We start from the raw sequence: 25460 nt of genomic DNA on the forward strand, positions 1-25460 counted from the left end.
GTTGACTGTACTGCACACTGGCACAGTACAAAAGACGCGACACAGACAGGGAAAGAGGATGACGCAGGGACAATTAGGTGTTATTATACACAATATATATATATATATATATATATATATGTATATATATATTTATATATATATATATATATGTATTCTTTTAGATAGATAAGGCCATTGTGTGCCACTTGGGGGTCAAAATGCTCCTATTGAAACTGTTAAGGGATCATTATAGCTTATTTTTGGGACTTACACAACATCACATTGTTAGGGCCTGAGCCCACTAACGCAATTGTGCGCAGTTGTGTCCACTTTTCAGCAACACATCAATGTTACAGATGCTGAAAAGAGGATACAACTGCGTACAACTGCGCTCAACTGCCTTAGTGGGCTCAGGCCCTTAGTGCATACTCTGCTCTTTCCTCATCCTTATCACCCCATTATTTGATTATTATTTGTTAAATACTTTATGCACATGCAAAAACATTATTAGTAATATGTCAGTCAAATTAAAAGGTTTTTCCCTTAGAAGATGTGCCCAGTAAGTATCAGTACTAGATGTGCTGGAAAAAAACCTTTTATTTCAATGATATACGAGTGTGTGTGTGTGTGTGTGTGTGTGTGTGTGTGTGTGTGTGTGTGTAGGACTTTTTCACTGGTCTTCATTAAAAACAAATCATGTCTATAGGTGGAAAGTCAATGATGTATTCTTTTTTTTTTTAAATATACAAACCTCTGACTTAATGCTCTGAGACTGGGAGGGGTCTCTTTTATAGACAAATAACATTTATATCACACTTCTCTCCTGGCAGACTCAAAGCACCAGAGCTGCAGCCACTAGGCAGTAGCAGTGCTAAGGAGGCTTGCCTAAGGTCTCCTACTGAATAGGTGCTGGCTTACTAAAAAAGGCAGAGCCAAGATTCAAACCCTGGTCTTCTGTGTCAGAGGCAGAGCCCTTAACCATTACACCATCCAGCCAGGGATAGTCAGTAACTAAGTTAGTAATTAAGCATGTCACTAGGGGAGTATCTACAACTCTTAGGAAAAAAATCCCCCTCCCTACATTCCAACAACCCCTAAAGTGTGATCAGACACCCCCCCCCCAGACTGCCCCTTGAAAGTGTGACCAGTAAAGCATCCCCCTTTATTCACCACACTAGTGTTGTGAGGGGGGGGGGGGGGCGGGGAGTGCAACCCGCACCAGATGGGGCGAGAGATTGTCTGGGCAGGGGTGATAGTTGCCCTGAGCGCTGAGGGGGGGCGCTGTAATGGAGGGGGGAGTCAGCCGCAGGAAGGGCAGCCCAACCTCCCCCTCCCTTGCTCTCCCTGGGACATTTATACACACTATACTTCCTGTTTAGCAGGAAGCAGTGTGTCTACATACGTCTATGCAGAGGAGGAGACCAGCGGCAAGTGAGCGGCGATTGGAACCGGACAGGTGAGTTACTGACTATTTACAGCGCTTCCCTGTGCTAACTCTGCAGTCGGAGGGGGGAGCATGGAGGTCGGCCCGGGGAGAGGAAGGGAGGGAGAGGTCGGCTGCCCTCCCCGCGGCTGACTACCCCCTCCATTATGGGGGTGGGGGCACCTGCGTACCTAACTAACTAACCTATACTGGGGGGCAGCTACCTATCTAACCTATACTGGGGGACAGCTACCTATCTAACCTATACTGGGGGGCAGCTACCTAATCTAACCTATACTGGGGGGCCAGCTACCTATCTAACCTATACTGGGGGACAGCTACCTATCTAACCTATACTGGGGGGCAGCTACCTAATCTAACCTATACTGGGCGGCCAGCTACCTATCTAACCTATACTGGGGGCAGCTACTTAATCTAACCTATACTGGGGGGCAGCTACCTATCTAACCTATACTGGGGGGCAGCTACCAATCTGACCTATACTGTGGGCCGCTACCTATCTAACCTATACTTGGGGGCACCTACCTAATCTAACCTATACTGGGGGGAAGCTACCTATCTAACTTATACTGGGGGGTAGATATCAATCTAACCTATACTGGGGGCAGCTACCTATTTAACCTATACTGGGGGGCACCTACCTAATCTAACCTATACTGGGGGCAGCTACCTATCTAACCTATACTGGTGGGAAGCTACCTATCTAACCTATCCTGGGGGCAGCTATCAATCTAACCTATACTGGGGGGCAGCTACCAATCGGACCTATATTGGGGGGCACCTACCTAATCTAACCTATACTGGGGGGCAGCTACCTATCTAACCTATACTGGGGGGCAGCTACCAATCTAACCTATACTGGGGGCACATATCTATCTAACCTATACTGGGGGGGCAGCTACCTATCTAACCTATACTGGAAGCACATATCTATCTAACCTATACTGGGGGGCAGCTACCTATGTAATCTATACTGGGGGCACCGACCTATATAACCTATACTGTAGGCACCTACCTAATCTAACCTATACTGGGGGGAAGCTAACTATCTAACCTATACTGGGGGGAAGCTATCAATCTAACCTATACTGGGGGCAGCTACCTATTTAACCTATACTGGGGGCACCTACCTAATCTAACCTATACTGGGGGAAAGCTACCTACCGTGTTTCCCCTAAAGTAAGGCCTACTTTATATTTCAAGCGTGCTTGAAATATAAGCCCTACTCCGAAATTAAGACCTAGCTGGGGGACGCTTTGTGTATGGGGAGGTGTGTGGTCTCTTTCCGCACCTCCCTTGTGGCTGCGCCCCCTCCGTTCCTAGTAATTCCTCCAGTGGCGGCAGCATTGTAATTAATCTGTGAGGGCGCTCTTTGACCGTCACGCAGTACGCTAGTTCGGGCTCTGCGCTGGCGCTCTCTTCCTGTCATCATGTGCCCCCGGCTGATGCATCCCAGGCACACATTGAATCAATGTGCGCCTGGGACGCATCAGCTGGGCGCACATGATGACAGGGTAGAGAGCGCCAGCGCAGAGCCCGACCTAGCATACTGCGTGAGAGTCAAAGGGCGCCCTCACAGATTAATTACAAAGCTGTCGACGCTGGAGGAATTACTAGGAACGGAGGGGGACGCAACCACAAGGGAGGTACGGTAAGAGCCTCCCCATACACACAGCATCTAGCTCCTCCCACCCCGAAAATAAGCCCTAGCACTAATTTTCTCCCCTAAAAGAATATAAGACAGTGTCTTATATTCGGGGAAAGACGGTATCTAACCTATACTGGGGGGGCAGCTATCAATCTAACCTATACTGGGGGGGGCAGCTACCAGTCTGACCTATTCTGGGGGGCACCTACCTAATCTAACCTATAGTGGGGGGCAGCTACCTATCTAACCTATACTGGGGGCAGCTACCAGTCTAACCTATACTGGGGGGCAGCTACCTATCTAACCTATACTTGGGGGCACCTACCTAATCTAACCTATACTGGGGGGAAACTACCTATCTAACCTATGTAGCTGGAAGACAGAACACTATGAAGACCGGCACTGCTGTAAGCTGTGTTTTAATAGGATTTTGATTGTAGTACAAAGACATGCAGCGTGACACATCGCAGTGCTGTGGTAGTACAATTGTGAAAAACAAATCAGGAGGGCCAGGCTTAGAACCACCCGGCACCCACCGCACCACCAGGTATCCCTCCTGATTTGTTTTTCACAATTGTACTACCACAGCACTGCGATGTGTCACGCTGCATGTCTTTGTACTACAATCAAAATCCTATTAAAACACAGCTTACAGCAGTGCCGGTCTTCATAGTGTTCTGTCTTCCAGCTACATCATATATCCTGCCACCAGAGCACGCTCAGCTGTAAGAGGAATCAAAAGAACCACTGCAACGCACCCGCTCTCACAGTAGTGCCAACCCGCTTTCTTCTTTGACAACACCTATCTAACCTATACTGGGGGGCAGCTATCAATCTAACCTATACTGGGGGGCAGCCACCAATCTGACCTATACTGGGGGGCACCTACCTAATCTAACCTATACTGGGTGGCAGCTACCTATCTAACCTATACTGGGGGGCAGCTACCAATCTAACCTATACTGGAGGCACATATCTATCTAACCTATACTGAGGGGATGCTACCTATCTAACCTATACTGGAGGCACATATCTATCTAACCTATACTGGGGGGCAGCTACCTATGTAATATATACTGGAGGCACCTACCTATCTTACCTATACTGGGGGCACCTACCTAATCAAACCTATACTGGGGGGAAGCTACCTATCTAACCTATACTGGGGGGGCAGCTATCAATCTAACCTATACTAGGGGCAGCTACCTATTTAACCTATACTGGGGGGCACCTACCTAATCTAACCTATACTCTGGGGAAGCTACTTATCTAACCTATACTGGGGGGCAGCTATCAATCTAACCTATACTGGGGGGCAGCTACCAATCTGAATTTTATTGCTTAACGACCCCTGACTCCTGACTGTGGTGCTCACTGCCTTTTTGCTCTGCGCCTCACACACTACCGGATGCCATTGCACTGTTAATGTTGCTAGTATGTGTAACTATAGCTGTAAATGTACTTTAAATGTATTGTATTGTTAATGTTGCCAGTATGTGTAATTTGTAGCTGTTTATGTAACACTGTTGTTGTGTACTTTGCCTAAAGCCATGTGTACCACAAGCAATTCCGAGTACGGCACCACCGTACTTGGCGAATAAATCCTTCTTGAATCTTGAATCTATACTGGGGGGCACCTACCTAATCTAACCTATACTGGGAGGCAGCTACCTATCTAACCTACACTGGGGGGCAGCTACCTATCTAACCTACACTGGGGGGCAGCTACCAATCTAACCTATACTGGGGGGAGCACATATCTTTCTAACCTATACTGGGGGGCAGCTACCTATCTAACCTATACTGAAGGCACATATCTATCTAACCGAGACTGGGGGGCAGCTACCTATGTAATCTAGACAGGGGGCACCTACCTATTTAACCTATACTGGGGGCACCTGCTTATCTAACCTGTATTGGGGGCACCTACCTACCTAGCTAGCCTATACTGGTGGCAACTATACTGGCTACCTATATTTGGGAGGCACCTACCTAACTAACCTATACTGGGGGCACCTACTTATCTAACCTATGCTGGGTGTAACTATTCTGGCTATCTATATTAGCCCACTGTCTTACTGTTTCACAGTTACATTACAGTTAGCTCTGCCCATGTGATGTCATGGCCACACCCATTTTTTCTGCAGCGCGCTTCACTTTTTTTTTTGGGGGGGGGGGGGTGTCGGTAAATTATCCACACTGGGTGTCAAATACCCTAGCTATGCCACTGAATCAAACCCCTGACATTCTCTTCTTACATTGCAGAGTAACACAGCTGAGTATTATATTTACCTTTTTCAGCACAATGTCATGTCTCCTATGCTCTTTCCTTCAGTTGCCTGCTCTATGCTGCATACATGATATGACTGGGACTTGCATCAAAAGCTATAGACATGTCTGCAACATAGAACATTAACTGCAGGGTTGAATAGAGGAGATCTGACACCTTGCTGGAGCAAGTAAATATATTACTCTGGGTATGCCACTATGCACAAGGGGGAAGAGGATCGGGCCCCCATGGAAACATGGTTTTAGTTATGGTCCTGCATGCCGCAGGGTAGATACAATAGGCGTGAAAGGGGTGCTCAAAGTTTTAATAATAAATGAAATTGGCCACAACACAGAGGAAAAAGGCAGTTGAAGGGGTCCTTGTAGATGTAAGAATAAATAAGGTGGGCTATTTTGCATAGGCAGAAGGCACTGGCTACTGCCATCATCAAAGTAATAATATATTTGTCAGTCCACATAATAGATGATGATGATGCCAGGTAGTGGGGTCCTTGTTGTTGTAAGAATAAAAAGGATTGTCATGAAACACAGGCATAAGGCACTGGGAGGGGTCTTTGTTGTCATGATAATACTAATACATTTGGCAGGTCACAGAGCAGATAGGCAGAAAACAGTCCTTGTTGTTATAATTAAGTAATCTCACTAATATTATAAATGCGAAAGTTTGAATGTTACTCAATCACGCAACAATGGCTGAACGGATTTGAATGAAATTTGGCACACACATAGTACATTACATGGATCCCCATAACCAAAAAGTGTTGTATATAGTAAACAGAGGCGCCAGAAGAATAAAATAGACTAAAATTGTTAAAAATGCTTGGAAGGTAGTGGTGAACTTTCCTCCTAAAAGCAGACACAAAAACTGTCAATTTCAAAATGACATAAATGTATTGATATGCTCCCCGAGTATGTCAATAAATGAATGTCATTTTGAAATTGAGAGTTTTTATGTCTGCTTTTAGGAGGTAAGTCCACCACTACCTTCCAAGCATTTTTAACAATTTTAGTCTATTTTTTTCCTTCTGGCACCTCTGTTTACTATACTGTATACAAGATTTGTGTCCACCCTTGGTGGAGGGGTGATAAACTCACTTTGTTTTCAATCTACAGAGAGCAACTTCTTAATCCTGAGTGAGGACAGGCCTAATCTCCTCACCTGCACGTACGGAGGCTGGGGGTGAAGCGCTCACATCAAGCATTGATGTGAGCGCTTCACTGCCAGGCCAGTGACTATCGGCCGGGATTTGATGTTGAGAGCGGTTACTGAGTGGACGCAGGCGCAGTGCGAGTCACTCTAGGCAGGCGCGGCCTAAGTGCTGCGTAATGGCGAATGATTGGACGCATGCGTCACCCAATGGGGTAGTCGCATCACATGCCCTCATCTTGCATCGCGTACAGGTGGCCTTTTGTACGCATGCGCCTCCACGCCGTCATAAGTGTGGGTGTGGAAATGGCGAGTGCGCATTTGCGGTTGCAGCCCGCCGGCTCCTAACAGAACGATATATAAGTAACGTCACTTTGTATGGCTCGGCAGTCCCTGATGAGTTGCTAAGGCAACAAAACGTCGGGCGGAGCAACGAAGTGACGTCTTGATTAAGCGTGCAGGTGGCTGGACGCAGCCGGCTTGTGAAACGCTGAAACGCTGGAACTTTTTTCTATGTTTTTAAACTTGCAACTTTTTATTACTGCTAGCAGCTAGTGTGTATTGGGGCATTGATGAGCAATTGGTGGAGCCCTTTGGATAAGTGCAGACCACTGTTAGCATCTCTTAATATATTTTTGTAGATGTTATGTGCTTACTAGCCCATTGCCTATATTTTACATCATATTTAAAGGCATAGCACACTATGGCCTCAATTCACTAAGCTTTATCAAACACTTTATCAAACGTTTGATAATTTACCTCATGGGTAAAATCGAATTTTTAATTCACTAAGGTGTTATGGATGTATTGAACGTTTTATCGATAAAACATTTGATAAATATATAACACCTTAGTGAATTCAAAATTAGATTTTACCCATGAGGTAAATTATCAAACGTTTGATAAAGTGTTTGATAAAGCTTAGTGAATTGAGGCCTATATAGAGCTGTTTTGTCAGCTAAGGCTAACTCTATTTTTGCACAATAAATATATATATTTTTTACACTTTTACGCGATGTGGAGCTTCTCTTTTTAAATACACAGCAATACAAGGACGAAAGGAGAGAGCCAGAGGGGCTGCGAGGTGGCCAATACCTCGAATGCTATAACGGGCCCGGAAAGTCTCACCATCTGCAGGGCCGGTTTAAGCAACAATGGGGCCCCAGGGCAAAATAAACCTGGGGGCCCCCCCTCAACATATACCCCGGAACAAAAATCGGCATTAGGGGACCTTTTTTGCAGCTGGTATAACAGGGTGTGAAGTCCCAATCGGTTGGAGCTCCACATTCTGGCTATCCCAGCCTGCATGGGGGACAAGGGGTTAAAAAGTTTCAGGAGGGGGGACCCCACATAATTTAAAAAAAAAAAATTCCCACACTCTAAACATAAAAAAAAATTGGGAAAATAGGAAAAAATGCCAGGGATCTTCATACAGCCATATTGCGGCTGTATAGCGATCCCTGGCGAAAGCGCTGCGGCTGCGTATAGACCCCCTGGAAATCCCGTCAGGAAATTTATTGCGCTTTCGTTTGATGCATGTAAAATTACACTACCGTTAGGTTTGCTACTAAAAGTGACATTTACCGCATTTAAAAGTATACTTTTTTCCTTCGAAACTTTAAAATCGATTTTCTCAAAAACTATAAGGTCTTTTTGAAAAATTGTTTTTTTCTCTTATTCCTAATGATCTCCTTAACATATCCTGCAAATTTAGGGTTTCTAGCATCTAAGGTGGATTTGCTATTAACCATTAAAGTCGGCAGGTTTTTAAATGTGTATTTTTTTTTCCTTTGAAACCTTAAAATCGATTTTCTCAAAAACTATAAGGCCGATTTGAAAAAAAATGTTTTCCTCTTGTAGCCACTGGGGGCCCCTACAAGCTCTGCGGCCCTGGGGCAGCTGCCTCCTTTGCCTTAATGGTAGCGCCGGCCCTGACCATCTGGTGAGTGTATCCCTGAAGGGGGAGATTTTACTCCGAATGTGCTGAATGTGATTTGCTACCACACGTGAAAAGATTTTATGAGCGCTTCCCTATACTATTTATATGACAATCCAAATTATTGATGCCAAAGACCGCAAAGCTCAAAAACTAGGTCATTGAGTAAAAAAAACAACTCCCCATAATTGATGTTCGTAATGGTGTGTGCTGGTGGTGGTGCAGAGCTTGGAGGCATCACCATTACTTTCCTATGGGGGTGTTGCTCCTCTAGCCCCGTCCCGTGCAACAGAGGTCATCTTCATGTGCAGCGATGTGTGACCAGAATATGTAGACCAAGCTGCACTTGCATCCTTGGACTACATTTCCCAGCATGCATCGAAGCATGCACACATCTGACCCAGCCAGAAATTACAAATGCAAGCAGAATCTGATGGTCCAATGAACAAAATGGTACATGTTGTACAGGCTGGAGGTCTGGAATAGCACCCCATAGGTAAGTAGTGGTGTTCCCACAAACCCTGCACCTCCAAAGGCACACACCATTACAAACCTACATTTTGAGGAGGTTTGTTTTTAAAGATAAAAATACAGTGCCCAGTTATCTTTTAAACCAATAAACAACACACAGCTTTCTTTATTTAGTTATATTGACAGAGAAACAGTATATGGCTGTTATAGTTACAAAGCCTTAATCTTTTGGGGACCACGTGTAGTAAATCCTACGGCGCACTTGTGGCTGCCTAAGCCTGATGCGGAGTAGGATTTACGCCACTTGCCATTTCCACCCTTGATGCGATTGTGCGTACCAGACAGGGGAGATTAAACTGTCATATGACAGCTGACATCTTCCCTCAGTGATCAGGAGCCACCGCGATCAATTTATTACTACGATCCCTGGCGGATCGTAGTGATCACTATTGGCAGTGCTAGTCTGAGGGGAAGAAGAGGTGGGAAGAAGAGGTGGGGACTCACCTTCCTAATCGTCGCTCCCCTCTGCTGTGGCCGGCATCCCCACTCGCTCTGTGTTAAGTGTTGGGTCCCGGCTTGAGTAGAGGGGGCTAGAGCTGCTCATCACTGGAGCCTGGGAGGTGAGTAAAGGCTGCTGGCAATACGGGGGACACCTAGCGAAACTGGGGACTCCATGCCTAGCTAGCTATACTGGGGAACCGGCTGCCTGACCCCCCCCCCAAAAAAAATGCTCCCCCCCCCCAAAATGCTCCCCCCAGCATGTAAAATGGCCTGGTCCTTAAGGGGGTTAGGCAGCCAGACCCAAAGGGTTAATCAAATCATAAGTACATCACTTAAAATAACCACGTTATAAAAATATTAATGTTAGAATATTTCTTTTAAAGCTCACGTGAGTGGGAACAAAAGCCAAATAACAATATGCTTAAAGGTTTTGCCTGCAACTGTTATACTTATCTAAAATGAACATTTCCAGAAATAACTAACTGAAACAAATACTGATGAAGCATCAAAAGCCATTAAAAAAAATTATTTTCACATTAGATTTGATATACTTTGTTCTTATTAGCAGCCTTGAAAGCATAAAAAAGGATAAATGTCATATGTTCTTAAATTATATTGAATTAAAAAAAATACAAATGCAAATGAGATAGCTCACTAAAATTCTATTTTAATTCCTTGCCCTTCTGTGCCTCGTGATAAGAAAATACATAGTTGTAAAAACTAATTACAATACAGGATACTGCTGATTCATTCTAAAATTAAATATCTAGTTGTTTTTGTTGTTGCTTTTTTTTTTTTTTTCCTGGCAGTATGTTCTCTTGTAAGGTAACAGGCCTATAATAGTCATCCATGTCATAAAAAGAATTTGGTCCATTACTGAATCTCATTGTAATACAATTGATATCATTAGAGTGAATTATGATTTATCATGTGTTTACAAATCCTCATTGTATTAGAGTGCTTTTTGTAATTGTGCATGTTATTAGGTTGTTTGAATGCTCAAAATAACTAGCTAGATGACTTTTTACCACTCTGTTTCAAACACTGATAACCAATTAGGGATCCACACTGTCACCTTCTGTATAAATATTGTCCCCTCAACCTTTTCTTTGTAGGCTTTTTTCCCCTGTATGACAATTGCATAGCCAGGATTTTCTCTTTTAGTGTTTCCTTGCTTCAAAACCCACAGTGTTTTTATTCTATTATGCATATTTTACATAGAAGCATTTTGCATTGGAAGCTTTCTTCTACTTAACTTTCATAATGTGAAGCCAGCCCTCGGCCTGCAGTCAAACATCCTTGGCTTCAAATTCAAATAAGCCTTAATAGAAAACTCAAATGAGCTCTATGTGGGGCATAAATTAATTTTCCACTATAAATTGCATTTTCCATCAGGGTTTATTTGACATTGGCCTCGATTCACTAAGATCATGCTGGAGATAAGAAGGCAAGAGAAAACATACCACCACACAGTGAGGGAGTTATCTTATCTCTTCATTCCTTAAGTTACCTCCTCTGTAGTTAATTTACCTCCTCTGTAGTTAATTTACCTCCTCTGTAGTTAATGTCACACGCAGTTAATAAACAGCCTGTCTTTAACTCTGGAGTTATTTTAAGGATTGAAGAGTTAACTTGAATACAGAAGAGTCAACGACATGCCTCATCACCATGGTGATCACTCTTGAAACGTTCTTATTAAAGACAGGAGATAAGCTGAGTGAATTGAAGCCATTGTCTCATTGGGTTTTCTTTTGTTATATAGCCTTAAAAAGCCTTAAAAACAATTATTCTAGCAGCCACTGCTAGCAGCAGTCTTAAAAATTCAGGAATCTGCCTGGAGTCCAGGACCCTGTTGGTGGTGGCGGAGAAGGCAGTCAAGCGGCCTGCAGGCAGAGATGCTGTGTGGGGAACAACTTAGGCTTGGGGCAGGCAGTCACACGGCGTGCAGGCAGAGATGCTGTGTGTGGGGACTGACTTAGTCTTCGGGCAGCCCTGGCCATGCTTTGCAGACCACGTGGTCAGATGGTCCCTTGACCCAACTGTGACAGAGATGACACCACTTGCCTTTCAACATTACAGTACAGTTTGGGTATTGCTTTTTTTGAGAAATAATTGCATATCCTCCACTGCGGTGTGTGGATTTGCTTTTGTGTGCTGCTTTCCCTCAAATGGTCATCCCATTGCAGTTGTGCTTTGTAATCATGTGCCTTCGTATGGTAGTTGTCCCTACGTGGGTCTTGGTCTTTCCATGGCTCAATTTTCAGTGGCAGAGAGTACAGATGGCATTGCTCTCATCTGAGGCAGACACACAAAAAAATTTCCACACCGCTGATCGCTGGGGTGATGGCACTTTGGTGGTGGCGGCCGACTGAGTGTTAAGTGGGGTGCCAGAATCAGAGCAGGAGGAGGAAGATATGTCACGCTTCCGTGCGGAAGCTGAGAAAGATGAGGTGTTCTATGTTAAATAGTCAACTATGTCCTGACAATGTTGGGGGTTGATGGCACGTGCCTTCTTCTGAACACTGTACTTTGGTCGCGGGCCACACAAAATCATGACAGCGCGACCTCGAACAGACCTGCCAGATGGCCTGCCTCTGCCTTTGTTTTGTCCATATTGGGGGGATGAAGTGAAAGGTATGCACTGACTTGACTAATACAACGTGCAGTCAGTCACACAGGTGCAGTTAACAGGTATGCACGGAGTGGTATATCACACTGTGTGCTCACGTAGGTAGGTGGGTGCACTGAAGTGAACAACAGGTAGTAGGTATATGCTTCGATGGGTATTACATGTACACCTGTCACACACAGAGAGGTACCAGATAGGCACAGTGATACTGCGTGCGCTCACGTAGGTAGGTGGGTGCACTGAAGTGAACAACAGGTAGTAGGTATATGCAGGGATGGGAATTACATGTGCACCTGTCACACACAGACAGGTACCGGATAGGCACAGTGACACTGTATGCGCTCACACAGGTAGGTGGGTGCACTGAAGTGAACAACATGTAGTAGGTATATGCAGTGATGGGTATTACATGTGCACCTGCCACACACAGACAGGTACCGGATAGGCACAGTGACACTCCATGCACTCACGTAGGTAGGTGGGTGCACTGAAGTGAACACAACAGGTAGTAGGTATATGCAGTGATAGGTATTACATGTGCACCTGTCACACACAGACAGGCACAGTGACACTGACTGACAGGGCTGTATATAATGCAAGTGGGCCCCAAAAAAAAAATAGATCAGAAGAACAACATTAGCTCTCAAAAGAGCTGTTGAGGGGTGTTTTTTTAGCAATAACAATCAGCAATGAGCAAGCTAACAAGCCTACAAGAGCCTAACTAAGTTTTCCATATGAGAGTCTGCAGCAGCTTTCCCTTCACTAATTACTGCAGGCAGGTACACGAGTGAGTCCACTGCCTGACGCTGCCTGCCTTTTATAAGGGGGGGGGGGCTCCAAATAATTCTAGTGCATTTACATATTACAGATCTTATATGCAGGGATGAGCAGAAACTACGCCAGTGTGAATTTACGCATCGTAGTTCGCATTGTAGTTCATAGGCGAAGTTTCAAACCTACGCTTACGAATTTACGCGTAGCGAAGTACCGCTACGCGTAGCTTACGCCCACTATGCGTAGTTAACATGTGTATTGCGTAGTGAACTACGAATGCGTCACTCGCGGCTAATTTTCCGCATGCGATTGTATGCATACAAATTTACGCATTGGAAAGGGGAATGTACGCATAGAAGGGTTCCCAGTATATGCATTTATAAAGAAATTAATGCGTACAATTTTCTGCATACGGGCATAAGTATCTGCATACACTACGCTTCGCACTACGCGTAATTGCGTATTTTAACGCGTATTCTACGAAATGCATACGAAGCGAATATTTGTTTTCGAAGTCGTAGTTTGGCGAAGCGTAATTGCGTAAAACTACGCGTATTTCCAAGTAGCGAAGTTGGCTGACTACGACCATCCCTGCGTATATGTATGTGTGCATATACATTTTTGGTCCATAGTGCTCCCTTTTAAAGCAACATGACCAACTGTTTGCTAGTGCTCACTGCAGCCAACACTTGATGTAAGATTCTACATGTAATGTGACATCATGGGTTGCAGGCACACTTTGCAGTGTGCTAGTTTGCTTATATACTTATAAATACATGCTATGATTTGAAATCTGGCCCACTGCATGTCTGTAATTTACTTCCACCGAGGTATATGAAATACCAAAACGTAAAATTGACTAATATGTCTAAGCTTGTGACATATCTAAAAATAAATTCTCCTCCACCAGTAAATGTACTGAAAGCATCAAAACATATTACTGTTCTGGCTGGTCTAAAAAGTAACAGTTTAGCTAAATATTTAATGTGACAATACTTTAGTCTTTTAGTAAAAAAAAAAAACACAAACACAAGTTGCAGTGAAAAATGTTAAGCACTTTTAAAAGCATATGTTAATTTTTGGATCTGCATACTATTCTAAAATATATTTACTAAAAAGTACTTACGGAGAAGTATAATGATACAAAGAAGGATTGCAATTAAAGCACCTGTACTCAGACCAGCAGGTAAAAGTAAAGCCTCAGCACTGCATGATTGCATATTTCCCTGGTTATCACATGTGCATACTCTTATAGTTAATGTTCCAGTGCTGCTTTGGATTGGGTAGTCATTGTCAGATATGACCACTGGAAGAAGGTATGTGTTTACTTCATGCCTGTTAAAACCATTTCTTCTTGTCAAGATTCGAGCTGTGTTATCTGTAAAATGAAATGAAACAATATTTTATAAGATATATTGATATAGGAAGAATATCTATCTATCAACTATCTCTCTATCTATCTATCTATCTATCTATCTATCTATCTATCTATCTATCTATCTATCTATCTATCTGTCTGTCTGTCTGTCTGTCTGTCTGTCTGTCTGTCTGTCTGTCTGTCTGTCTGTCTGTCTGCCTGCCTGCCTGTCTGTCTGTCTGTCTGTCTGTCTGTCTGTCTGCCTGCCTGCCTGCCTGTCTGTCTTGTCTGTCTGTCTGTCTGTCTATCTATAACTCTCTATATATTTATAAACATATGTATTATTTACAATGTCACTGTTTACAGATGTTGCTCCTTTTCATTTAATAGTAAAAAAAACAACGTGTTTCTCTTACATGTTGCCATTTTTGTTAAATTTGGCTGCTGAAGTTGTTTTCCAGAGACCAAAAAAGTGCATTCTTCACCCATTTACTTCAATGGACTTTAGATTCGGGACCTATCCAAGCATTTAATTCTGATATCAGTTTGGCTACATGTACAAGAACTTAAAATTAGAAAATGAGTGCAATACTACACTCTTACTATATAAATACTTGATGGATTCACCTATTGTTCAATATTGATTCACCAATATTCAGTGCATGAAACCTTCATACTTCAACTCACTAAATATGTTTAGATATGTGGATTTGCTCTTCACCCAGTGTTAAAGCCTGATTTCGTTTCAAGGGTGTTTATTAGTTGTGTAAAGTCACATGAACAAATTATGCATTCAATGCTCATACAGCCCCCTTAGGGGAGAGCAAATTTCTTATACATTGAAGCTTTATGCAAAATATGGCACAAGTTTAAACAATTAAATGAGCATGAACAATATATAAGATTGCTAGGTAATGCTCATATAAGTAAACTAAAACAACCTGGGTATTTTTCTTTATATTAGTCTCATCTCCGGGAAACAAGGAAGATGAAGAGATGAGAGATAGAAAAGTGTAGAGACATAGAGAAATTAGAGAAAGGTGAAAGGCGCATGGGTGGGGATTCCACATCATACCATTGGGCACTTCCATGAAGAGAGGAGCAGGAAGTGAGAAGAAGTGAGGAAAGAAAAGGAAAAAGAAGTAGAGAGAACCGGGTAGGCTTAAGTATCGATCCGACCATCCACCCATCCACCTAGAAAATATTTATAGCCAACTATGAACTAAGAGTAGTACAAGTGATCACGTTAATAAAAGCCACCTGAAGAAGATCCCATTGCCAGAGAGGCCTAAAAGGAGTGCAAAGTGTATGATAGTCCTGCATTATCCTGCCAGTCGATCCAGGGGCACCAAATTTTCAGAAAAACGTCCAGCGTATCATAAAGTTTAGCTGTTATATGTTCTGACAGCATCACTACATTTAACTGTTTAAACACTAAATCTTCTGGTATATTAAGTGATTTCCAGTGAAATGCTAAATTACGCTTGGCCAAGGCCAAGATATGATGAAGAAGTTTGTTTTCACTATTCGAGAAACCAGGGGGTTTATTCCCTAGCAGCACCACTGTTGGATCGATTTGCGCTGACTTTTGCAGAATTAAGCAGGATTTAGACCAGATATTGGACCAGTAACGGGCAGCTTTAGGACAAGTCCACCATACGTGGATTAAATCACCTTTCATTTTACAGCCTCTGTAGCACAAGTCGGACTGGGCCGGATCAAAGGCATGTAACCTAATAGGGGTGAAGTAAGTTCTATGCAAAAGTCTCAACGAGGTTTCAATGGATGTATAATATAAACTACCTTTCAAAAGGGTCGAACAACAATGAGGCCAACGATTCTCAGTTATATTAGTCTGCAGATCAGACTCCCAGGCTAACATGGAGCTGGTTTTGGGGTCCATTGAGTCCTGTAGTAAAGTATTGTAAATGTCTGAAATCAGACCTTTATCTAAATTTCCATTTTTGCATCTGGTTTCAAAAGGTGTGTACACCAACACCTCCTTCCGAGGGTCAATGGAGTCCAAATATTCAAAAATTTGTGACGCACGATATTGTTCCAGAGGGGGAACCGAGTTTTCAGTACAAAAGATTCGCTTGGTCGAGATTTTAAAGGCTGATAGAAATTTCCCAACCGTGTCTAGGGATCTGCTGGTCCACCAACGAAAGGAATTAGGAAGCAAACCAGGGGGGAAGTCTGGATTACCTATAAGTCTGGTCATACAACTTGGAGTGGCTTGAAGTCTATATTTGTACCTATGCTTGAGCCATATGGCGAGAGAGTGTGCGGTATACGGAGCTGTCTGTTTAAGTTTGTGATATGGGGGTCTATTGGACCACATTAAGCCTTTCAGTGACAGAGGATACACTATATATGATTCAATGTCCACCCAAAGTGGTTGTATGAAATTGTAATTGGCTACTGCCAACTGCGATAGTCTAGCGGCTGTATAGTAATGCTTTAGAACGGGTACATTTAGGCCTCCTAACGTTTTAGGACGAGAGAGGGTCGCGTAACTCAATCTAGCTCTTCGGTTTTTCCAGATAAACTGGTGAATTGCCTTTTGAAATGAGGCTAACGCCCCCATTTTAATAGGTATGGGAAGGACTCTGAATAGGTATAGGAGTCTCGGGACGAGTGTCATTTTTACCGCGTTGCATCTTCCCAATAAGGAAAGCGGATACGCGGACCAGGTGGTAAGGTCTGAGGTTAGTTTTCTATACATTGAGGGATAATTAACCTCGTATAATTTGGACAGATCTAAAGGTAGGTTAATTCCCAGGTACTTTAGATATTTGGGTTGATGTATAAAACCGAAAGATTGGGCTAAATTTTGTGCTTCTGTTTGAGAGACACCAGATATCATCATTTCTGATTTGTCTCGGTTTAATTTAAAACCGGAAAAGCTTGAAAAGCGTTGCACAATATCAAGAAGGTTGGGAATAGAGGTGTGTGGTGAGGTGAGAGTCAGAAATATATCGTCGGCGAACAGACTCAATTTATGTTCAGATTTGCCGATTTTGACACCCATCACATCCGGGGAAGTCCGTATTTTTATGGCCAACGGTTCTATGGCGATGGCAAATATTGCCGGGGATAAGGGGCATCCCTGTCTCGTGCCACGTTGTATGGGAAAATGTGTTACTGATTGGGCTGGGAGTTTAAGGTATGCAGAGGGTTTAGAGTAAAGGGTTTTAACTGCGTTCATGAACTCACCCGTAAAGCCAAACTTACTAAGCGTGGCAAACATGTATTGCCATTTAATACAATCAAATGCCTTTTCCATGTCTAGGGATAAAGTGGCTAATCGTTGTGAGGTCCGAAGGCAGTGTTGTTGGAGATTTAGGATTTTTCTAATATTGTCCGGGGCCTGTCGATGTGGGATGAAACCTACCTGATCCTTATGGACAAGAGCAGGCAGGACATTATTTATTCTAAGGGCTAAGATAGAGGTAAATAATTTATAATCAACGCCAAGTAGCGATATTGGCCTATAATTTTTAGTGGATAGGGGATCCCTAGGAGGTTTTGGTATTACACAAATGGCAGATGTTAAGAAATCAGAAGGGGGAATACCTCCCTTCATCAAGAAATTAAAAAATCTTAATAGGTGTGGAGAGAGTGTGTCTTCGAATTTCTTATAGTATATTGATGGCAAACCATCCGGTCCTGGGGCTTTAGAACGTTTCAATTTTTTTATGGCATCATGAAGTTCCTCGGATGAAATGGGTGCGTTTAAGGAGGTAATTGAGGTTTGGGACAGAGTAAGTTTTATGGTTTCTTTTAAAAAGGAGTCAGTATCTTTTGCCTCATTAGTGTGGGTCTCATTACTATAAAGCTTCTTATAGTATTGCAGAAAAGTGCTATAAATGTTTTCTGGATTAGATGTTATATTTCCTTTCAGATCACGAATTCTATTAATACTGTTTATTGTTTGTTGGGAGCGGAGTTTTTTGGCTAACCAAGTGTTTGGTTTGTTCAAGTGAGTATACGCTTTTGCTCCCAACCATCTTAAAGCTTTTTCGGTGTCGGAGCCCAGAATGGTGTTTATTTGAAGCTGAAGGTCAGAAATTTGCTTTGCTAAGAACCGGGATGGGTTGGTTTGATTTATCTCATGGAGTTTTTGTATTTTATATTCTAAATTGGACAGAATTACTCCTTTGTCTCTTTTAAGTTTTGCTGAGATCCTAATTAGTTCCCCCCTGATTACTGCCTTGTGAGCGGACCAACAGACTCCCTGATTTATATCTGGTGTATCGTTCTCTCGAAAGTAGTTTTGTAGACACAGATCAATCTGATCCTTAACCTCGGGGTTAATCAACAGAGATTCGTTAAGCCTCCATGGAGCCCTAGATGTTTTCGGTATTGGTGAGCGCAAGACCACCATAACTGCGTCATGATCAGACCACGTTGTTAAAAGGTGTCTCGAATATATTAGTGCATCGAGGCAGGAGGAGGTCACCAGGACCAGATCAATTCTGGAGTAGGTATTGTGAGGCTTTGAGTGAAAGGAATAACCCCTCTTAAGTCCATTGTATTCTCTCCAGGTATCAGAAATTGAATGAGTTTTGAAGAGCTCCTCAAACCTTTTTTTACTTTTATTTACAATCGAAGGTGTAGGTGGGGATGATCTATCAAGATTAGCATTTGGAGTATCATTAAAGTCACCTGACCATATGAGGCTGTCAAATTTTAGAGTGAGAAGGATGTCCGAGACTTTTGTTGTGGCATGAGAACTAGTACCTGGGGGAGCATATAGGTTTACAATACACAATACCTTGTTATCAAAATTACCCAAAAGGATTGAGTATGTACCAGTGTCATCGGTAAGATGTGAAGTGATTTCTATTGGGAATGTATTTGAGAACAGGGTGAGGACACCTCTACTTCTCCTTTTATAGGATGAGGTGTAGGATCTCCTATATTTATTGTGGAAAAATTTTGGGATTGCTTTGGGTGAGAAGTGGGTTTCCTGGATACACAGGATATCAGGCCGATTTTTGGTGAGGTCCTTCAGTGCCATAGCTCGTTTGTGGGGGGAGCAAAGGCCTCTGGCATTTTGGGATACTATGGTAATGGGTCTAAAAGACATGGAATGTTGGGTGGCCATGGCACAAGTTCCTCTTAGAACATAGGGATGGATTATCTAGAGTGGAAAGTAAAGGCCGATATTGTAGCGTGGAATCTAAAGGCCTCCCTCCAAGGTACCCGGAACCGAGGAGGGGGGAAAAGAGCACAAACAGTGCTTTTTGTCAGGAAGGTGTGGGGGTCAATAAATTAAATAGTAACCCCGCACTAACCCTACCTTTTGGGAGGCAGCTGTCCACAACGAGCTTCACCACCTTGAACATTATAGCATTGTAATACCAATCGAGAAACAGAACTTCAAAAACCTGAAACAGCAGTCATAAAGTAAACATAGAACTACCATTATTATAAGAACATCAGGAAAACAAAAGAGTATAGCTTAAGGCTATTATAACTAAATCGGGTGTATAACCTTCTAATAACACCTTTGCCTGGAGAAGGTAAAGAGTATGTTGTAATGAGTGAGCGGTGTCTTCAGTTCAACATCATAAAGTGAACTCTTTCTCCGCTTCCAATTGCCATAACCTCCTATTCCATAAGGATGGAGTGTAAGCTGTAGTCTGGCAAGTTATAGGTGTGAAATAACCAATTAAGTCTGTAGTAGAAGAAATAAACCAAGACTTCAGTTCAGCATCATAAAGTGAACCCTTTATTCTTTTCTTATCGAGAGTAAGTCCACTCCGATGAGAGCAGGGCTTGAGATTTGAACCATCATCTTGGGATGGGCATCATTTGGAGTAGATTAGAAGAATCACTGCCAAGATGATGAGCAGGTCAATTGACCTAGGATAGATCTGTGGTGAGAACCAGTTAGGGAGTCAAACAAATAATCACCTAGACATCTTCCAGCAAGGGTGGTGAGTCTGAACGAGAGAGGGCTGACCCCTCTTCTTCTGCAGAAACACTAGAGTGAGGAGGAGATCCCCGCTGTGAAGGAGTCACTGGGTCTCTCCGGTTCCTATTTCTGGCTGGAGATTCTCGGACCCGGGTCCACGAAGTGGGGGCCCGTGTTGCTCTTGTTTGCCCAAGTGACCCAGTGCGTGGTTCCGGCAGGGTGTAGGGAATCTTTAGTTCACTCAAGGCGTCAGCGGCTTCATCCATTGTTCTACATGTAAATTGCTTACCACCGGCTCGAAATGACAAAGAGAAGGGAAAGTTCCACCGGTATCGTATCGCTTCCTTTTGTAAAGCCAATGTGAACGGTCTCATCAGTCTTCTCTTCTGCATCGTTGAAGGTGCCAGATCCGCAAATATCTGAACTGATTGCGGCAGACCGGGGAGGGTGGTCAGGTCTCTTGCGGCAAGGAGAATTTTGTCACGGGTATCTTCTGTGCAAATCTTTGCTATTACATCTCGCGGGAGGTCAGGGTTCCTCGGTCTCACCAGAACTCTGTGGATCCTAACCACCCGAAGTAATGCTGGGTCCACTTGCGGTAGCAATGTGCTAAAGAGGTTAGCCGCCGTAGCTTCTAGGTCTTCAATACTTTCCGGTAGACCTCGGATTCTAACATTCGCCCTTCTACTACGATTTTCGAGATCCTCTAGTTTATCCTCCACTGTGTCGATTCTGGAGTCATGTTTTTTGATGTTGCCTGTATTTGTTGCCACCGATGTCGCTAGCTCGTCTGTCTGCGTCTCAAGAGTGTTCACTCTCTCGCCCATATCGGACATTTGTCTGGATAGGTCACAAACAGCCTCTCATAGCTCTTGTCTGAAAATGTTTTTCATGATGACTATAAAATCAGCTGCTGACATGCCTCCAGTGAGTATTGGTGTAGGGCAAAGAGTGGGATCCATGCTTGTTTGCGTAGTGTCCGCATTGGAATTACGCCTGCCTGAATGCGAGTGCTCTCCCTGGTTCGCATTTGATGCTTTGATGGAATCCGTATTTGTACGCATGAGCTCTACTGAAGTACGCATGAATTCCTTACTAGTACGCATGGTGTCTTCAGCGGGATTACGCATGGAGTCCATGGTTGTACGCGTAGGATCCTCATTTGTACGCATGACGTCAGCGGAGTCACGTGGGACGGAGCTAGTGCTGGCGGCCATCTTAGAGGATCTCCGTCTGAAACGAAGCGGAGAAAGAAGGGGAATCTTACTTGAGCGGGTCCTTTTTATGTTCTCCCGAGGCTCCTGGTGCATTGCTGGGGGTTTCCCCTTCAAGAATATATCCTTTGTTCCCCGATCAGTGCGCTGGATTTGCGGTGGTTCTGCTCGTTCTGAGGAGCTTCAGAGAGCACACATCCACTCTCTTCAGCTGCTCAACAGCGCCCCCCTAAAGCCTGATTTCAATTTACAGAAGCAGCAAACATTCATTTTACCCTGGTGTGTCATACCATTACCAAAGGTTTTAATAGAATAATTGCAATTCAACTGTGTCTGCCATTTGTAGCATTTACTAGTCTACTTATTTAAGTGCTATCTATGAGAATATGCTTGGGGTTCCCATACACATAAAATGACTCCAAACTTTTGGTTGACTTTTCATCATGATAAACATTTAAGCAGACAAATGTCTCAGTTTCAGCTCATTAGAACTAATTTATCAGCACAGTATATTCAAGAAAATTGCATCTGTTTTTTTAAAGAAACCTGTCAAAATTCTTATTTATTTGACAGCTTAAATCTGTTAAGTTGTGATGGACGTCCATTTTATTCAGGCCCAATTTACACTTAATGCATTGCATTGAGTTGTGTCGTATTGCGTTGCATTGCGTCGTGTACCATTTTGGCAAATGGGATGCAATGCAACATAACTCAACACATATGGCTGGATTCACTAAACCGTGATAACTATTATCACGTTTGCACAAAATTGCAGCCGTTTTTGTGCGAAAATTTGCATTTGCGCGTGTAAAACGTTACACGTGTTATAATGCATGCAAAACGCTGGCGTGACCGTGATGATAGTTATCACGGTTTAGTGAATAAAGCCCATTATGTGTAAATAGGGCCTCATAGTTTCTTTGCACCTGTCTTTGCACATCATCCTAAGGATTCTGCTAAAAATATGAAATGTTTGGAATGGAGAACAATGTATATTATAATTAACATTATATTTTAGGAACATCATTGTTTTGCAATCCAAAAGTCACTTTACCTTCATTATCCTGGACTGTAAAGTTTGCATTGACAGATGCTAAACTGAAAAAGAATTTCTGTCCTCCAGGAGGTTCATCTTTGTCCACTGCACTTATAGTCTGTATTAACTACAAGGGAAAAAAATATAATCAATATCAATAAGTAAGAAAATAAAAGCAGATCAAAAGAAGGGAATGGGAGGACCTCCCTGATGTCTTCACATCGACCCTGTGCACATGTTAGATGGTTGTAGCCATGTTTGGGGTATAAAAAATAAATACTGTATGTAATTTTTTTTACTACTTTTAAAGAAACTAATGTCTCTGCAAATTGAAAGAGTATCCTACATAATACCAAAACATTTTTTTAAGTAATCTTTGCACAGACATATTTGATTAAATAAAGTAGAAACACGAAGCACAAAATATAAAATGCTTGAAGTGGCTATTGTGTTTTTTGTCTACATTTGTAGCTTAAGCAATATAAGTTCAATGGAAATTAATTAAATCATCCATTACAGATGTAGTTCTGTTTAGATCATAATCAACTCCAAGTCTATAAAAGTTTTTTTTTTCTTTTTCCTGCAGTTATTCTATCTGCTGTTATCCCTAAAATACTCAAATTAAAAAACACAAACAATTCAGATCGAGTATATGATAAAAGATCTATCATTAGATAAAACTGTGCTGCATCATACCTGTTTTCAGTTGGAGCAGGTACTATAGGCAGATCAGTAGACCATCTGTGCTGGCTCCTGTGTACCTTCCTATGCCTGTCTACATCTGGGGCAGTGTTAGAGACATGGGAGTATATGTTGCGACCAGAACCCGAAGTCTGGCCACTTCATGTTCTGACTGGCCAAAATGGAAAGTGGCCGTGTTACTGTGGCCAATGTGATGAATGAATTGATTCTCTCCTCCCCTGTCCTCTCCTATTTACCTCTGGCAGCCAGACACACACACACACACACACACACACACACACACACACACACACAGTTGAACGAATGGCACAAATCCCTGCAGTGATGAACAATGTTATGTTACAGTGCTGTAAAAATCTGATGCCGAGAAGATAACCCCGATAAACCAATCAGCTGCTGAACAATGAGAAGTGTTTTATCAACGTAATGCGAGAGCCAGTAGCGGGGCAAGAAGACATGTGTCCCTTGTGTCCAATAGCGAGTGGGAAGGGCATGCTTATGGAAATCAGGAGACAAGTAAGTGTCTCTCTTTGTGACAGTACAAATATTATGAATGAAACACGCAGCACGCTAAGGCGAGATGAAGGGTGAGAGTCCACCGCTCTGATTCTGTCTGCTCATCAGATGCATTCAGTTGCAAATAACTCTTTGTGCATGTGTCCTGCTGCCAGAGGTAAATAGGAGGTGGCAGGGGGAAGAGAGAATAAATTAATTCCTCACATTGGCCACAGTGACACAGCTACTTCACATTTTGGCCATCCAGACCTGAAGTGGTTTCGAGTTCTGGACGTAACATATACTGTATATCGGATAGCTTTTTGTTGACATGTTGTGTCATGGTTGAGATACACTGATGATGTGTTGTTGGTATGAAGACGAAAAACATGTGAGTTTGAACAATTCATTGCAATCTTTAATGGCAACCAATGTAACATTAAGTTAACATATGCTATTGCTTTAAGGCAAATACATTTTTGATATTTTTCTCAGAAGAAAGGGTAACCATATTATCACCTCTTCCTTTAGTAGTTTAATTTAGTAATGACCATAATCTGCTAATAATGATTACGCAAAATTTTAAGTAAAATTTCTCAATTATTGCCACACATAATTACAATTTTGAAATTCAATTTATTTTGCATAATCCCTAGCTAATTTTGTGTGTAATTATGCGTAATTTCATACAGAATTTAGCGGTTAATAGCAAAGCTCCATACAGGTGATCATTGTCAAAATTGCTACATGTGTTAAGGGTATAGTAGGGACAAGTCAAACTTTTTTTTTTCAGAATGCTTGAAAGGCAGTGGTGGACTTACCTTCTAGAAGCAGACACAAAAACTGTCAATTTCAAAATGACATAAATGTATTAAAATACTCCTCAAAGTGCTGCAACGGGTTTTACAGGTATAACCTGCTTCATCAGGCAATAAGCAGGGGTATATAACAGTAAATGTTCAGCGGTGCACAGAGGCACCTGGTGCATCCCTGAACATTTACTGTTATATACCCCTGCTTATTGCCTGATGAAGCAGGTTATACCTGTGAAACATGATGCAACACTTTGGGGAGTATTTTTTTGAAATTGACAGTTTTTGTGTCTGCTTCTAGAAGGTTCACCACTGCCTTCCAATAATTTTAAATATTTTTCATGTATTTTATTCTTTAGGCACATCTGTTCACAAGATTTGTGTACACCCCTGGTGGAGGGGTGATACCCCCTTCTTTTCTGATCTACAGAGAGTGACTTCTTAATCCTGAGTGAGGACAGGTCTAATCTCCTCACCTGCATGTACAGTAGTTGCCTAGAAGGTAGCCCTGGTTTGTGAGTATCTCTTTCTCACTCTTCAATATTTACCAATTACCAGTCCTTACTGCACTAGATTAGGCTCTCGGTGTTCCTTTTTGTTTGTTTTTGTTTTTTCAAAAAGACCTTGTAGTTTTTGAGACAATCGATTTTAAAAATTCAAAATGTTTTTAAACTTAACAAAATTACATTTGCAAAGAAAAATGTCATTTTACCAAGTTTAAAAAATAATTTTCTTTTGACTTTTTAAAATCAATTTTCTCAAAAAATTACAAGGTCTTTTGAATTTTTTTCTACTTGTTCAAACTATTCCCCTTAACAAACATAGCACCTTTATTTCCAAATAGTATATTGTTGTGAGACATTGTACTAGTACCAATATTTAAATGTTGAGATAGCAAAGTAGGGATCAGTTGAAAAAGGCACCTGAGCCACCTGTATGAAAAGGGCACCTCCAAAAACAGACATCAATGTTATTTCTGCAAATATCAGCTACAAGGTGGTGAAAAGGATGCGCGAGTTTTGATATCTGCTACAAGCCTGCACCCCTTGGTAGCCCATATTTTATTTGGCTACATTCGGCTACAGTAGGGCGCCCCTTTG

At 42.5% G+C, this 25460-nt stretch overlaps 1 protein-coding gene across 1 annotated transcript in view; it reads right to left on the bottom strand.

Annotated features, from left to right (window-relative positions):
• LOC137518633 (cadherin-10-like) overlaps positions 1-25460 on the bottom strand; it is a 612711-nt gene that overhangs the window by 4372 nt on the left and 582879 nt on the right. Inside the window, exons 11-12 of the mRNA XM_068236734.1 lie at positions 22370-22478; positions 13948-14199 (exon numbers count right to left, since the gene is read on the bottom strand). Of these exons, the coding sequence (XP_068092835.1) occupies positions 13948-14199; positions 22370-22478 (361 nt within the window). The remainder of the gene's footprint in view (positions 1-13947; positions 14200-22369; positions 22479-25460) is intronic.

This window comes from Hyperolius riggenbachi, chromosome 5, assembly GCF_040937935.1.
Source record: "Hyperolius riggenbachi isolate aHypRig1 chromosome 5, aHypRig1.pri, whole genome shotgun sequence".
Classification (NCBI taxonomy): Eukaryota; Metazoa; Chordata; class Amphibia; order Anura; family Hyperoliidae; genus Hyperolius; species Hyperolius riggenbachi.